This window comes from Nomia melanderi, chromosome 10, assembly GCF_051020985.1.
Source record: "Nomia melanderi isolate GNS246 chromosome 10, iyNomMela1, whole genome shotgun sequence".
Lineage (NCBI taxonomy): Eukaryota > Metazoa > Arthropoda > Insecta > Hymenoptera > Halictidae > Nomia > Nomia melanderi.
In genome coordinates, this window is record NC_135008.1 from 9,861,884 (window position 1) to 9,879,683 (window position 17,800).

The following is a 17,800-nucleotide window of genomic DNA, read 5'->3' on the forward strand; positions in this document are numbered from 1 at the left end:
TCTTACCCACAGCACGACTTAATCTGCCGAAAACTTCCTTCCATTCATCTTTCCCGTTATTCACCGAGTGAGATCGGTTAATCGAAGTTTCACCGTGCATATCACCAAGAATGTGCGCCTCGCATCGCGAAGCACGCCGTGTGAAAGCGGCGTAACAGCCCCGTTGACCGAGATCGCGAAGCACGTGCCAACTCGGGGTCCCTACCTTACGCGGCGCGAGCGAGAAGGGGGAGCGTGAATTCGCGAAGGGCCAGCTGACGCGCGAGGATTTTCCCTAAAATCGAATGGATTTGATTCGGTAGCAGGAGCGTTCGTGCAGGGCGCCATGGCGTCGCGTCGCGCCGCGCCGGCAGGCTTCGAGCCAATGCGCTGTGAAAATGCCTGGGTGGGAAAGGGTGGATCGGGGGAGGCGCGCAAGCGTCGTCGCGGTATCGACGCCTCGGTTCCCGGGCCGAGGGAAAGAAGCGGATTCGAGGCGGTAGTAGTAAAGCCCAGCTCGGCTCGACCGAGCGCAAATGTGCGGTCTGCGCGTCGACCGCCGCGTCCCGTACGAGTTCCCTCCGTGCGTACCGTTTCGATCACGAGCGCGTCCCCCCGTGGACCGTGAAACGGAAGCTTGACCCAAGAGGGTTACGTGTCCAGGAGGACATTTCCCAGTGAAGATCGTTGCAGTGTGTGTGGTGTCCTCGTCGGTATCTCTGGTTCCGTCTCTCCATCTCTTCGTTCCTCTCCCTGTCGCTTCGATACCACCCTCATCCCTTTCTCCATCTCTCCCTCTCTTTCTCTTTCTCTCTCCTCCTTTCTCTATCTTTTTCCTCTCTTTCTCCGCAGTCTCTCTGCCTCTCTCTCTCTCTCTCTCTCTTTCTTTCTTTCTTTCTCTCTATCTCTCCCTCTCTCTCCCTCTCTCTCTCTCTCTCTCTGTCTCTCTTCTTCATCTCCCTCTTTCTCCCTCCGCTGGAACCGTGATTGAGGGGGTTAAAAGTGGCGCGAGCACGGACAGATCCGAACGGAGACTGGCGGCGTTGGAGGCACTGGCGGTGCTGGTGCACGGGATCAGGATGAAATCGAGGAGGTATGTGTCGCGACGAGCTGGTTTCCGCCGAATAAACGGCAAAGATGGCAGTTGCTAAGTCGCGGTAGGCGCGCGGTGTCACCCGCCTACGGATGCTGCGTGGACCGGACGCGGTCCTCATTCATGTGGCTGCTTCTGCGGCCTCGACTGTTCACCCTGACGTGTATTCTCACGTGCATCGTATCGCGTTACATCGACGGTGCACCGTTTCGATGGAAGCCCTGATGCCTGGCCGAAGGTTCCAAGAACGCCAGCCCCTAGCAAGACTGCTAGCGTCTAACGGCGGGAATGTAAAGGTCGTTGAGTCTCGTTTGCGGTTTAGGATCACTTCACCCCTTGTGTCTTTAATCACTCCACTGTAAGCGTAACTAACGTCTTTGTCCTTGATCAAACGTGGACAGACATCTTCGAAGAGATGATCGCGCTAGACGATCGCGTATTCTCTTTCGGCGGTCATCCTTGCACCCCTGCGCTAGCTCTTCCCCCCATTCCTCTCGCGTATCGGACCAGTCACGCTCCTTCCCGCCTGTCCTCGCCGCCGTTTCCAACTCTTCTTCCGACTGAACCCTTTCATCCCCTTTTCACAGTGTGGCCCGCGTTCGGCTTCCTTTTGTATAGGTCCGCGCTCATACCAGCGACGAATTGACGACTCCTACATGCAGGTAGAGGTACACGTAACCGTGTGCACACGCACACGCCGGTGTTCGAAAATTGATGTCACGAAGCGAGGAGAGCGGAGAATACACAGACATACCAACACCGACTCTCGGATGTACGTTGACTCCGTTCTGGATGTTCGTGTGCGTGTATATGTGTATGTGTGTGCTCCCGTCAGCTTATCACGACATGCGCATCATTGGGCAAATATTCGGTTAACTAAACAACAGAGGCCGCCCGATACGTATGTATGCATGTATGTATGTTGTCGTGTGTCGTGGTTAGACTGTGGTGTGACACGAGGCTGGCTACACGGAGACCAGCGTCGCGATGCAACCAGAGGATCGTTCGCGGCGGTGCATCGGGCTTCCTCTTGCTTCGACGATAATTGAAGTGTTCCGCCGGAAAAAGAGTCACCGAACTATATCGCGCTAGACTCGTTCCGTTCTTCCTTCTTTTTTTTTCTGGTTCATTTCGATCGCCTTTCGGTACTGTCTTCTCGTTGCCCGTTGGCCCCCGCAACATCGAGTTCGTGTTTCGTTGACCAACCGTGAAACTAGCCCACGAAATATCGGACTGGGGATGACGTTACTCGGCAAGCGACTGTTCAATGGGAAATTTCATTGTCGCTGCGACAGGCGATACGTAACGTCCGAGATTAAACGGATATTGTTTTTTCGACATATGTAAAGTGGCCAGTGATGGAATTGGTTAGGGGGTGAAGGGTACGAAAGGAATACCTTAATTTTGCGACGCGAAACATCGTTACGTATTATATTTGTTGGTTACCGCTGCGAAGTTTTTATAAAATACGACAGGAAATAATGAGAGGAAGAGGTCACGCGTGAAAATGGGAAAGTACGCGATCGTTTTCTGTGATGAAACGCGTAAAAAAACTAGGTGAATGGAAGTAAGTTCTATTGCTTATTGATACGATTATTTGTTCGATTATTTCCGTTCTTATTAATACTTTGTATATCCTACTCTGTCATTTAGTACAGATTAAGGTTTTTTTTTTATATAACGAGTAAATGTTAAAATAAATTTATTATCTTCACTATTTACTTAAGAAGGAATAGGTATTAATTTATTAGTGCACTAACATTAGAGCATTATGAATTACATAGGTTTGAATATGATAAAATTGAATATCATAAAATTACCGAAATACAAGCTGTAATTAAAAGTCTAAACAATTATCCGAAACACTGTGTTTGATCACTACCAAAAAACAAATTTGCAATGTCACTTGGTGAAAATTTTGCGTTCCAGCAGGACGACGTTAGAACGTACAGAAAAGTAGACGATACGCTGATTTAATGAACAAAATATAAGTCTAAAACATTAAAAAACTGTGGTTTAATGATCTTTGAATCAAAACAGAACTTTGATTTGCAGGGCAATTGAAATATTTTCAATTTTCATTCAATGAAACACGTATGTAATTCTTAACCGTTACATTTCATTTATATCAAGCCTAATGAACAATTCGCCTCGGACCTAATTGACGAAAACGTTAATTAATAAATTCTACACAACCAGCGAAAAAAAAATGATAAATCCAAAGGAAAGGATTTAAACGCGGATAGCGGAGAAGATCGATATTCGCAATTAACATTCGAACGAGCGGTCCTGGCAGTTTATTTTTGGATATTCGTTCGTCTTTCGATTTTTTTAATTGAACGCCGAGATTAATATTGAAACGATGAAATTTCTGCCGCAGAACAAACAGGAGGTCGGTTCGCGGAATAATCGCGTGCAATTTTAATTCGATACGCGTTCCTGCATTCCGTTTGTTAGTTTCACCTGGTTCTCCGCCGAAAAATGTTCAATATTTGTTGCGCCGTGGCCCGATGCTTAATTACTCGCTCGAAAAGCATTCGCGGGAGTAAAGAATATCGATACGCGAACCCCTTACGGCGAAACTTTTCTCATTAATTGGAGGACACTATGAGAAAGCGGCACGGCGGAGGACGCAATAACTTTTGCCGTTTATATAGGGCAAAATTCAGAAAGCGGGACTCTGCCTGGGCCGTAACGTGATTTAAAGGTTTAATAAAGCCAGCCACGTGGATTAATTCGCTTTCGAGCGGCGCGCACGAAAATGATTTGTGGCCTCATCAAAATCGCCAGGAAGATTGATTGCGTTGGATAATTCGATTTTGTGTGAATCGCTCGCCATTCTTCTTACTTTTCGCCACCGCTATTGACCGTGACCTATTCCCGCAACTTCGATGCGTATTAACCATTCGCGGTCACATGGCGTCGTAATGGCGACTTCGAGCTTTAATACGTAAAATGAATAATTTAATTATTCAAGTAACGAGCTATTAGCCTTTTAACGCGTTCATTGCCACGGTGGACACCAACGACTGGAGCTTTCTAAATTGCTCGAAAATAATTACAGTAAGGAAGTTGATTTAAAATACTGCATTCCCTTTTGTTAATTTCACTTGATATCAGTTCCTATATTGTTCGATTAATCAGTTTTTCAATTTTTCGCTTCTCTGTTGTTTCTGTTTCCACTGAGAAATATTTATTGTCTAATTTGTTCACCTTTATTTTATAACTACTTATTCAACTGGTTACGATAGTGATAGGTAAACAGAAATTGTTGTTACGTTTAGTGTCAATAGTTATTTTTAATGTCGTTTATGTTTGATTTCAAAGAATGAGTAGTATAAATATATGAAATGCTTGAAATTTTCATGGCGGTCAATGTGTTGACTGGGAATGACGAGTTAACGCGCCATCCAAGTTTAGTTTCATTTCTCAGTAGTTCATCGTTTCCGTCTTCATTTAATAAATAATGTTTTTGTCTTGTTAAGCTATAATGTCTTTATTAATACAAATCCTGCAATATTGAAGTGTATTGTTGTAAAATGTTTGCTATATTAATTTAATTCTTCTCGAATGGTCATGTCACTAATGCTCTCATTTGGAAAATTCATACTTAACAGTTAATATATGGTTTCATCCTTTTTTCAATGTTTAACACTTGTATGTATAATTTATATATTTCTTTTACGGAGGGGCTCTTTTTAGAAGTTTCTAAAATTCTCGTCCACAAGAGGTTAAATATTATTCCATTCAAATCTAGTATTGAATATGTACAATATTGTAAAATAGTAAGTAAACTTGTAATGTAATGTATAACTTTTGAGCATAAAAACTTTAATTCCAAATTATATAAAATATGTCTTTCGTGCTTTTCCAAGTTTTAATTTTGTAAGAAGGCAGAACAATATTTCCGAATAGGTCAATTGAGAAGGTTAAATTTGTGAACGGCAAAAATTCTTCCTACGTACGTAGATTGCACCTGTTTTCATGTGATCGATATCCTAGTTTCTGGATAATAACAGTCACTAATTATAGTGGTAATGTTCACGTGTTCCTATAATTTACTAGATCGATTTTCTAACATAATTGGTCAAGATTTACAAACAATCACGTGTCAAATGAACCGAAAGGATTATACGACATAATTAGAAAAAACTACTTCGTTATTTATATCTCTAACCGAGGAAATTATTTTAATTGCACTATTATTGATCCTAATGTCTGCTAAATAATATAGTTCGTAGAACGTGAGATAGGTAAAGATGATAAAAAACTTGTAACAACTTTTAAACGGAAACGGTACATTACTTTTTGAAATTTGGAATAACTTTTTATCTCTCTTCAATAACCTTCGAAAAAAATGAATGCAAATAAAATGGACATTTTATCGTTACTTTCCAGAACAACATTTTACTTTTCTTTTCAATCAATTTTGATACATTTATTTTCCTCTCTTTTCTTTTACTTAACAGAATGCTCTAGATTAATTTTGCTCACGAATCAAATCTTTTTCTTGTGAATTATCCATTTTAAAATTTATAATTCTTCTTTCCAAGACTAATCGTTCTTGTAATCGTATTCTATGAAAGCGTATTAGCCTACTTATGCCGAAGAATCAAAAGTCTGTTCAATATAATTTAAAATAATCGCCTATGACTAAACACAGGAGCACCTACGAATAAAATTGACGTCAAATCACATTCGACAAAAGGAGTATAAAGGGTCAATCAAGTTTTGCACGTGCGTTTTATACCGAAGAGGGAGATGGAACGTTTCAGTACCATTAGATTGGGAGAAATTGGCACGTCTCTTTTCCTTTATGGTAAAATCAATTAGGAATTAAAGTTGAAAGAGAAGTCATATTGAAGTGAGCCATTTTTATCGAATCCTTGCGATTCTGGTCAATAATGAAAATTTTATTCAATTTCCGGAATTGGACACGGACAAACATTTAAGAACATTTGTGCGAGACGCGACGCGCTCAAATAATTTGTCAGTTGTCAAATAGATTATACCGATGAGCAATAAACAAATTTTTGTGTGAAAGTCTTCCAATCCTCGTTCATCAAAAAGGCATATAGACACTTATTCGACAGGTATCGTAAATATTGGTCGTCTAATATTTGAATGCTCGATTGTAAACAGCAGGAAACCATCTTTCCGTTTCAATTCCCTGTCTACCAAACTGGAACATACGTGGTCACTATGTAGGTCTATCAATTTAACATCTTTTCGAGATATTTTTATTGTAAAAATGCCAATGATGTATTACACGCGTCGATAGTCCTGTTGCATTAGGTATTCCAGATTGTTTTGAAATGTTTCACTCTGTGTAATGTTATAAAATAAATAAAATTATTTCACATAATTGCGGAAAATAGGTAAAAACAATATTCTCCGCGCTACACTCTGCTCAGCCTCGGAATTGCTTGACAGCGCAAAGGGTTAATTAACTCTTAGCCATTAACATGTAGTAGCATCGCCCAATTTATATTGTATTAGTGTCTACGTGAAACTGAGAATTATTGTAAAAGAAAATAAGTCACTTCCGACTTAACGAGATTCTCGTTAGGGGCCATTTTCCCTTTTCTTTGTGCCTTTCAAATTGGGACACTTGTTAGCCTTAAAAATCTTCTAAACGCGTAAATAGAATGCTTCATGTTGCTTCCTTCTTTTTCGCTGTTGCCTGTTGTACTTTAGCGAAGAAGGTAACATTCTATTTTTTGTGAATTAATGTCTCTTTTGCTAGGTAATATCGGTCGGAGTTGGATATTATATAAACTCTATCGAAGAAATATTTATCATCGATAATTAACCAAATGAATTTTTGTTAATTGTATACTTACTGGATAATAATTATCTGCAGCACACTTTTCTATCTATTTATTCAAGCTATTACTTTTCTCAGGAAAATTAGCCTACAATTAATAATATAGCTGTCGTAATAAGATAATAATACAATAATTCTCGTAACCAATGTAACTTAACGTTATTTTGAGAAAATTTGAAGGAAGCATTAAATTTATCAAGATTTTAAGGTATAAATAATTAATAATGTTAATAAAATACATTTCAATTGAATAGAACCTGTATTTAAACATGTTTACAAATGTTACAAACAAAATAATCGATGTTTTCGTGATCAGTAACTTCTTTATGAAAGTTCAATTTTCTTTTTGATGACGTATTTATTTTTTCTCAGTTATTACTTCTCCTAACTTCATTCTTTCCCTGATATTTTCTTTAATACTTCCTCGTCTTCTCTGTTTTCCATTTTCATTCTTTCTTTTTCATTAATCAACTTCCTTTCTTCAACGCTTTTCATAAAAAATTCCGAAATTAACATCTCGGACTGATACGATCGGCCTGCCTTATTACCAATTTCTTTCCAAGCAGCATTTTCAAAGCTGTTTTCACATTACGCTGCGTCCACTTTCCTCCTCTCTTTAATCTCGAACATTTTTCCATAGAAAAATGCTGGAAAAACCTAAAAGCCACTATAAAACATTATAAGTAAAAAAAAAAGTTCATTAATCTTTTCAGTATTGAACGGCTCTAAGTGTCTGATCCTGCTGGATAAGTACGTAGAGAAAGGACTAATTTTGATCCGTAGTGTACAAAGGAAATTTCATAAACCGGGCTATAAAAGTATACCTAATAGTTCAGAAACGGTATACGTAATACGGCAAATCTATTTACTTATCTGTTTACATGAATATGTTAAACGAAATTTACGTTTAATCGGTTTACTCGATATCTCATTATCAGCATCCATGGTCATATTGGCAATGAGTGTCATCGCATTAATCGTATCAGCACTTTTTCTACAGTAACCAGTCAAATAACTAGCTACAAAATAAAGGTAAACAAATTAGATGATAAACTATTTTCAGTAGAAACAGAAACGAAAGGAATGGCAACGATTAAAAAACTAATTAATCGTGCAATGTACGTAGGAATTGATATAATGTTAAGTGAAAGAAAAAAAATGAAATGTTAGTGTTAGAGGAACGCAACAGTTCCAAACGAAATAAGTTAAAATGAAACCTTCCCTACTTTAAAAAACTAAATTAGCCCTCGCAAAGCGAGCAGCGAGACAGCCGCCTGCGAAACTTACGCTGAGTCAGTGCTGTTGTAAAGTTTCTGACTCATTGTATAATAAATTCTTTCCCGTGCACGTTACAAAACAAATTTTTACATGAGAATGCTGTTTTTTTTTACCTGCCAGTGTTCTCCGGTATATCTTGTTAAAAGTAAGAATAACAGCCAGTCAGTCTGAATTATGAATAAAAAAGGCGACAAGACATTCGTCACAAGTGATCCGGCGTCCGCCGACGCGGCGGAAGATTTATTGATTTCTACAACAATGATGTCAGTGAATTAGTCCGAGAATAGAAGATTTACATTTCACGTGTAAGATTTTTATGCAGTGTATGCAAATGTAACTGTGTTTACGTGTGTAAAAATCATTTTAACCAAGACCGTTTACTCGAGCGAAATAATCATAGCCAAACCTATTTTGGTATAATAACGAACGCTAAAACTGCAGAGATTTTGATCTGATTTGAAACTAAACACCGCAGAAATTTTCAGTAAATTAAAAAATAATTTATGCGTTATGATTAGTTTTCTGTTTCGAAAAACTGTTGGAAAATTCAGCGTGTTAACTGAAACTTTTCTTCCATACTTTGAACTTTATACTATTAGCTTTTAATTTTATTTCAAAGAAACTGTTCTTTTCTCGGAAATAGAAAAAGATTCTATTATAGTTAAATAAAAATGTTTATGCTTTCACGAGAAAGTTAAAATTATGATAGAGATGTAAAAACTTACCAGGCAACGGACGAAACGGCGGAACAGAGCAGAACTCTAACGTGATTTTCAAATCCGACCACGTTATGTAGTCGGGGCTTCATTAAGCCCCGCATTTTTATATAACAGTCTCCACTGTCGTACATCGATACAGTCGGAGATCTGCTTAACCGTGCATTATCGGAGATATCTGTTTAATACCACTCAGGGGCGCCATTGATGATTACTTTGTCAATAAGTATCGGTCGGAGACCGAATGAAGCTTGTAAAACTTACGATTACTCATAAAATAACTATCATTTTCTTATTATTATCTTCTCTGTTGTGAGAAGGCTGTTATGAAATGCAGTTTATTAACTGGAACTTTTATGCCACGTATTTATGTGTAATAAGACATTTGAAATCTTTTTCAATTTCAAGAAAATCGACATTTATTGGAAATTCTTTTCGATCGATTTTCTTGAAATTGGAAAAAGTTTTAGTTAAATAGGAACGCTGCGTTAAATTTTATACGTATACATTAGGATACCTACACGAAGATACCTAACACGACGTGTTTAACTCGTGAATGCTTGGTTTACGTCTGCAGCCTCGTCTCGTCGAACAGACTGTAATCGCAATTAACTCTCTGCCGGCAATGTGACCGGTAATACGGATCTTCCACGATCAATCTTGATTTTTCATTGTTGTAAGTTTCGAGAAAATCTAAAAAATTTTAACATATCTATGATAGTCCCTAATTTAATAAACAATTAAAGTTTTAACCAAATTTTAATATGATTTTGCAACGAAAATTGAAAACAATTAAAATAATTAAAAACATACTTATAAGATTTATTGAACCCGGAAATTCAAAAATTATGAAACGTTCTGTGTAAGTAGAGTCAGTCAAGCCTAATACATTGAAATTGTTCAGAAAAGATCAGCGGTGAAGGTATTTTGAAAAGTTTGAATTTTTGAGAAATTTTATTTTGCAATTTTTTGGACACGAAAGAACAATATATTTTTTGTATAAATTATATCGCTATCTCCTACCATTCTTAAAATAATCCACGATAAAGAAAAATGTGCATTTTGTGTGGTTCCATAAAGTTTCATAATTTTTGAAATTCCGGGTTCGATAACTTTCTTTGTTAGAAGCTGTACAGATAGTTTACATGATACTACAGAGAAAAACGTAAAATACAACGTATTAATATTTATTAACACTAAAACTACCGAACGGGTCAAATTGATCCACTTCAGAATGTTTATTTTGCAAATTATATAAATCATGAAGGCGTTTCTGCCAGAGATTTCCAATGAAATTTGTGTATTTCTATAGATAGAAGACTAGGAGTCCCCTCGAATCTCGTGAAACGTATTATTCTAATTTTTCTAAGAAACTGGAGATAAGACGCTCCAATTGCTCGGTAGCTTTAGTGTTAATATACCAAGACAAAATACAAACATACACCACGAGTCCGACTCGTCATTCTGTGCGAATGAGTTAATGGCTGCATATTGCCGGTGGAGGGTTAACTTTGTGGCGAGTCAAATATCGAAGGATAACTTGACACGCTGTAAAATGCGCGGACGTGTTCCTAGGGCTGTGGGGACGATTTACACGTCAGGGGTTGATTCTAGAACAACCACGGGATCCGTTGAAAGGCAATCCGATAGAAAGCGCGATAACCCGACAGGAAAAACGTCCCTGCAGTAATCTATCGGAATATCAACTTTCGTTGAAGGATACGGCGAGGTTTACGGGGCACGGACCGGTTGCTTTACGATACTCGTAAACGTTACGTAGCGTTATGTAAGGCCGGACCATTAGTTCCGCGCCGGTCGATTTGATTGACTCTGTCGAGGATCATTTTGTGTCCTGCGGGCTGGTGCTCGAGGGTGATTGTCTCCTCGAGTGCGCGTTTTCACGGTAGACTGTCTTCCATACGTATCTACAGTTATACGAGCCGAAGTTAATGATCGTCACATTAGTGCCGCTGCTGGCGGCATTCAATGACGTTTATCTTGGGTTCGAGAATTGCGAATATAGTTAAATCACGTTACACATAGACGAGCCAGGTGGATATAATTGGAACCAGACATCTTCCCCGTCTTTTCAAGTCGTAATTAACCCTTTGCACTGGCGAGACCCTCTGTAGCCACGTGATTTGACACAGGAAAATTAAAGAGTTTCATGTTTAACATTAAGCTTAGTGTAATTCCTGAATCATATATTTTTACCAATAAACAAAATCAAGGATAAACAGAACTTTGTTAATATAATTATAAGGTATAGGTAAATAATCTATGGATGACGAAGGAGAATATATTTTAAATCAGGAACAGTTTCGTTTGTCTTTATTCTTAAAGATAAAATAAGTAGCGGATACCGCGTTATTTATTATGAGACGACACAATAATTTTGCAGATATGAAGCTAGAGATCCTCAATGTGAATACGCGCTTGACATTCTTACGTTCTGTTGAAGGGAGGCAATCGTTGATATTACGGCAAGGATCACTGGCTCCATAATGCTTTTTCAAAGAATATTTTACTTTCTGATTTGAAGGAAAAGAAACGTCCTTGTAACTTTCTTTAACTATTACTATGGGAATAAGTTCGGTTCTATTGTGTATTGCAACTGGATTTTGTTTCAAGCTCCTAGCTTACAAAATTAATCATTAGTTTAGGCGTTGTTTTAGATTTTTCATGTTAATATATCGGAGAGGGTTATTAGTGTATAATTCAGTGTTGTTCTAAAAAGTTAAAAGTGCAGTAGAAATATCTTTTCGAGCTTTTTATCGGTCAGAAGTGAAATGAATTACAAATGAATACTGAATTTAGATATTATTACTGTCATAGATTTAATAATTAATACTTTTGGTAATATATAGAATAAACCAAATTTTAAAGGGTTCGTGAGATGGAGGAATGTTAAGAGAACTGTCGCGGTGAGAAGTCTTGATTTTTGAGTCTCTATTTCGTTATGAAAATTGCCTTAATTATACGAGTAATTTAATGAGTGCCGATTTGTTGTTAAACGTGTGAACAGCGCAATTAAGTTTAAACTCATTAAAAATTCCCTGAAAAGCATAAAGACCATAAAATCGATTGAACATGATACTGAGAGTAAAATTAACACATAATACCCCAAGTAAGCGCAAATAATATTTAAATATATAATAGAACGGAAGTCTGTGGGAAAAGAACTGTTACATAAAGCATGAAGGTTATTGAAAACTTTATAAATACACAGTCTGAATAAAAGAAGGGAAAAGCTTGCACCCTACATAATTAATATTTACATAACATCCTAACAATTCTCAAATACTGCCGCAGAGACTGTGAAAAATGATGTAAAATTCTACATACTAATTGAGCCATTCGATTAAACCTAAAAGTTAGAATTAAAAAGCAGATGGAATAAAAGTTTTCTATCTACTAATGAAATCAATAAAGAAACATGATCCTATTCATAGTGAAGAAGGGCACTGCTTCTCCGTGGATTATTTGTTCCTCAAGAAATCCCATCGTCCCAGTTCAGAAGTTCCACTTTAATTCGGTGAGCACGATGTTGCACTGTCTACGCGATGCTGCATAATATAGCCCTCCATTCAGGATCGACACGGCTGAATTATGAATGACGGTCGATAGCTAGAGGGAGGACATGTGTACTGGCCATACGAGTCCCACCTGGTAGAGGGTTAGCCTTACGTGGCTTTTGAAAGAACGCGTAGGAGAATAGAAAAGCTATCAGCAAAGCTGCAGTGGCTTTTATCGACGCGACACTCTTGCACACTCTCATTGTCGGCGTTATTCGAGTAATCTACCCTCCGGGATTCAATTCATGAGAACCGTGTTTGAAATATTTCGATTTTACTGTCGCTAATTGCGCGTGCATAGTGTTCACAGTATTCACAGTTGACGACTGCGAATAAAAATTGTATTAGAGAGAAAATTCTATTCCCTTCGATGAAATGTATGAATTCTTTAGTCTTTTTTGATGGAAAAAGTACGAACGTCTTTTATTTGAAACTCTACATACGTTTTTGATATACTTCCGTTAAATTTCATGAATTTCTTCAGTTCGGTTTATTTATAAATAAAGTTTCTACAGCCTACAGATCGAAATACTCACCCAGTGGTTGACATGACAAAAATAAAGTTATTTTATCTCAATGTTTCGCACACTGATACATTATACATACAAATTTTAATACAAAATATCAAACTTTATCATTTTTCTGTTACAAATCAAATCGCGACTGAGGATTAAATCCTCCCAAGTCAACCGATTCTTCATTTGGCCCTTCGTAGGTCTATCTTCTCTGCATCCCTTGATTCACGATCATCGTTCTCGCGGCAGTCGCTTTCGGCTTGATCAAGCTTCTGCGATTCATCCATAACATAGCTAGGGAACTGCTGGCCCGGGGCTACTTCTCTCTCGATGCTTTGTTGGGCCTCCTCCGTGCCCACTAGGCTCGTACCTGGCCGTAGTAGCGTCAACTAATGTACAAACACGTGTGAACGTAGTGGTGATTAAAAGAGGAGGAATTTGACTGCAATCGTCAGAGCCTAGTGGGCATGCAGAGGGTCGCTCGGCAAAGCAGCGGAAGGGGAGAAGTGGCCCGCGGGCAACCAGTTTCCTGTCTATGATGTGTAACGCAAACGAGACATCACTCGCTTTATTCTCTGCTTGCAGTAACATGGCTGTATCGATGCTCCATCTGGATCAACGAAGTTACGACCTCGTTATCGAAGGTGCGCTCGCGTAAGATCTTGGGGGAGCGTGTGTCGTTACCGCTGGAGGGTTGACAGCCTCCGGCAGGACAGGTACCCGGAAAAGGAAGTCCAGGAGCTGAGGACGGATCAGGTGCGAGCTAGCAGCGAGGCCTAGCACCTGTTTCTTAGAGGATTTTGACGTGGAGGGGTGGGGGGTGACGGGTAATAGCACCTAAGGGCGGGTGGGGGGATGCAGCTCGAAAGGGTGGCGGCATGGAGGAGCCCTCGTTGGAGGCTCTCATGCAGGCAGGCCTCATCTGCGTGGTCGGTGCCGCCATCATCTTCTCGAATCTCCTCATCATCCTCACCTACCTTAATTTCCGTGGTAAGTACTCGACGATAACGCGAAACTTCTGCACGCTTACAGAATCGAATACGGTAGACTCCTTTTTACTACGATAGAACGTTTTAATGGAACTACCGAACAGGTCAATATCACTCATTCCTAATTTTTTCTTTTTGCGATTGTTAAAAAGATGACAGGGCTCTCTGAGAGAGTATCGAAGAAAATGGTTCAGTAATGTGTAAACGTAGTTGTAGATTAACAGAAATCTGGATACGTGCAGTTTTAAAGTTTCTGTAGGGAAATTTCGGAATGTTAATTTGACTACTTGGTAGTTTTATTATTACGTTAGAATAACTGCATGTAACGTTGCACAAAATGCATATAAATGTGTAAAGTATCCAGAATGTAATATTCTTACTGACATTGGTTTAAAAGAAACGCATTTTGTATTGCAATTCTATTTTATTAACCCTTTGCACTCGGGAGTTTTTCATTGGAAATATGTTAACGTTTTCTGATGAGATAGAGAGGATATTTTGTGAAACCAACTCAACGAGAAATCACACTCACATTGAGGGACAAAGCTATTTTGAATATTTCTCAGATTCATGCATTATACGAAGTTTAATATTGATTATCAAATTTTATAGTTTTACTGTATGAAATCAAGTGCTAGGCGAGAGTCACCTCTCGAGTGCAACGGGTTAATTATATTCTTCAAGTTTTGTAATATTCATGAAAATCCACAGTCTGTCAGCGTAGACTGGCAGTATGTACACAGTGCAACGAAACTTGTGTTTCATTAGACAGTTACCGAAATAAGTGTAAATAATTATTACACTGTGCAGGTCCCTCCGAGGTGATAAACTATTACTTGCTGTCTCTCGCATCGGCGGACCTTCTTTGCGGTTTGCTGGTGGTTCCGTTCTCGGTGTATCCGGCGCTGGTACGAAGATGGGTCTATGGGGACATCGTGTGTCGTCTCGTTGGTTATTTGGAAGTTACTCTCTGGGCGGTATCCGTGTACACTTTCATGTGGATCTCCGTGGATCGTTACTTGGCCATCAGGTACGTTCAAACATGTTACTACATAATTTGATATCAGTTCCGTGAACACTGTACTATCACGATGCTTTACGTCGAAACCACTTATGGGCCTGTTAATTTATTTATTGATGCACACGTGATCACGCCGTTTCTCTGTTATTAAACAGTGGGCAATAATCAAATATTTCTTATCGTTTACAACTAAAGTGTTTAGTGCCATAGAGAAAGCTATGCTGTAAAGCATTGAAAAATCAGATCTTTATTTAATTTTGGCAACTCGAGTTATTATTATATAATTTAGGATCAGAAAAATTATTATATAAGTTATTATTATATTAATTTACGATCTGAATATTAAGACTAGTGAAAGTACAGCTTTTATTTGATTTCAGATTACTATTTGTAATTATTAATTGAAATTCACCGATCGACGATTATTTCATAAAAACACTAAGAAACATGTGTACAGTCAATGTTTCCTTTTTAAGAAACAGTATACGCATATTTAAATTTGCTCGAATTCTTACCGATGGCGAAAAGAAATTCTCTTACAAAAGGTGTAAAGTATATTTTGTTAATGAAGGGTGTGGTTAGTATTAGACGCTAATTACGCCACGTAAACTCGTTTTTCTTAACATTGCCATCTTTTAAAGCGCTGTTAAAACCTATAATTTTAATCGTCGTGCATTTCATATATGTTTTACGAAATATAATAAGATTGGTATTCCATCATTTAAAGTTGTTCGGATATTTTACACTGTGTTTGAAGTTACAAATATTGTGTAATTACGAGTATCGTTGAAAAATACACAGCGAACAAGATACAGTCAGATTTCATTGGCACGATTGGTAATATGTTAATACTTGCACTGGAGATATGCGGGTAGTTGGGTAACCGAGCTTCGAGTCGAGTCGGAAAAATTCCCACGAAATCGAACGAGATTCCGAAAGTGCCTTCCCACGTATAAATGGTCGGGATGTCGAAACCTTCAAACACTCGAGACTCGATTCGGATTTGTGTTTAAAATGAATCGTATCACGTTCATGATGCGGTCGTTGAGATATTGCTTCAGAAAATCGAGTAAACGGCAGATATACATACGCGTTTAAAATGTAAAATACACGATAAGATAGTTTATTGAAAGGGAAATTATAAAAAAAAAAATAATTTTAAAGAGTAATTATATTTATTCGATAGAAAAAATGTATTCACGACAGCAATGAAATTATAGAACTAGTTTTACTAGCTATTTCCATTTATCTTTGGAGGAAATCAGTTACTGCAATATTGAAAAAGTAGAAAGTATAAAATATTTTATAAATAATAATTTATGATATTTACGTAATGAATATACAGCTTCAAACGGAAAATATTTTCTATCGCATTTCAGTGGAAAATATCCTACAATACAACGACCAGTAGTTTTATCGTTCCTTCGCCGATTAGATGTCAAACTTTCTTTCAATGTTACATAAGTGACTCAGAATAACACTAGTCTAACTTTTATTTTTAGAAATCTCATTACTACAACTACTAATATTAATACATGGTAATAATTAATATTATTATTACTAGTAGTAATACTCGATAATAATTAATATTATTATTATTATTACTAATACTTGATAACCATTAATATTATTATTACTGATATTAATACTTGATAATAATTAATACTATGAACATTAACATTATTAACACAAAAGTTTTTCTTTTCGAGAACTCGGAAATAAGTGTCAGACCACTATCAATCTAAGCTACTCGCACGTTGCTTCGTCGGTTTGCACGAAATAATCGAATTACTTTGTTCAACAGAAAACCATTGCGATACGAGACCGTGCAAACAAAAACACGATGTCAGTGTTGGATGGTCTTCACGTGGATCAGCGTAGCGATGATGTGCTGCCCACCTCTGCTAGGTTTCCAGAAACCGATTTTCGACCGGGAGGCGTTCATCTGTATGCTCGACTGGGGCAACATGGCTGCATACACCATCACATTGTCGATCCTCGTGCTAGGTCCATCGGTCATCACCATCGTCTACACCTATTGCTACATCTTCACAATGATGAGGCGACTTCGGTCCGGTGTGCTGATACACGACAAAGAGTACGCGACGGCCCTTTCAGAAAACCTGAGCAATCCGAGTCACATCATGTCTTTCGTCCTGGTGATGGCGTTTTGGGTCTCCTGGGCACCGTACGCTGGTCTGCGGATATACGCTGTCGTTAATGGACCGCCTCAGGTAAACTCAACGAACAATGAAACGTTATTAACGCGAGTTGGCTGCCACGAGAATTTTGAACAGGAATTGAAAAGCTTCAGAAAATAACTGTTTGAAACAGTTACATGTCGGTTTCGATTGAAGTAGTTATAGAGGACCGAAATGAAATCACCAGTGTTATTCAGTATATCGATTCTGAGCTATATAGCTTTTGGTTCCGGTTCTTCAGAACTGATGTCATATCGGTAATTGACTTTTGGGCCATTCCTATAATGATTATTAGGTATGTGTGGCGTTGTACGAGGCTTAATGCGTTGCGAGATAACTCGTCATGGTCGCGAAAGGGTTAACCTATGATTTATTACATAACTGTACCAGCCAGAATTATTTTGTCGTTAATGAACTACTAGAATTATTAGAGGATAACAATTAATAACAAAAATATAGTATGTTATTTGGATTCAAGAAAATTGAGATTTATTTATTTTCGTTCATTTTAATTTCAGATCTAACGCTAAAACTGCCGAGCGTTTTATGTGATTAATATGTAATCTTTATAAAAATTGTAATAATGTATTTTTTTGGTTTTCTTCT

At 38.1% G+C, this 17,800-nt stretch overlaps 1 protein-coding gene and 1 long non-coding RNA gene across 5 annotated transcripts in view; one reads left to right on the forward strand and one right to left on the reverse strand.

Annotated features, from left to right (window-relative positions):
- The first annotated feature begins 448 nt into the window (after positions 1-448).
- The window catches only part of DopEcR (G-protein coupled receptor DopEcR), a 31,057-nt gene continuing 13,705 nt past the window's right edge, over positions 449-17,800 (forward strand). The window contains exons 1-4 of one of the 4 annotated variants that reach the window (XM_076371693.1): positions 449-1,072; positions 13,569-13,973; positions 14,783-15,002; positions 16,798-17,227. In XM_076371693.1, the coding sequence (XP_076227808.1) occupies positions 13,862-13,973; positions 14,783-15,002; positions 16,798-17,227 (762 nt within the window). In that variant the 5' untranslated portion in view covers positions 449-1,072; positions 13,569-13,861. Of the gene's footprint in view, positions 1,073-1,097; positions 1,845-2,009; positions 2,640-12,345; positions 12,429-13,568; positions 13,974-14,782; positions 15,003-16,797; positions 17,228-17,800 lie in introns of those variants that run through there. The other 3 variants (XM_076371695.1, XM_031983025.2, XM_076371694.1) reach the window with 3 other exon arrangements.
- On the reverse strand, positions 7,377-9,001 carry LOC143175019 (uncharacterized). Its single transcript, XR_012999590.1, has 4 exons — positions 8,903-9,001; positions 8,291-8,427; positions 7,805-7,918; positions 7,377-7,566 (listed from the first exon to the last, which is right to left on the reverse strand). It is a non-coding gene; the product is annotated as an uncharacterized LOC143175019 (long non-coding RNA).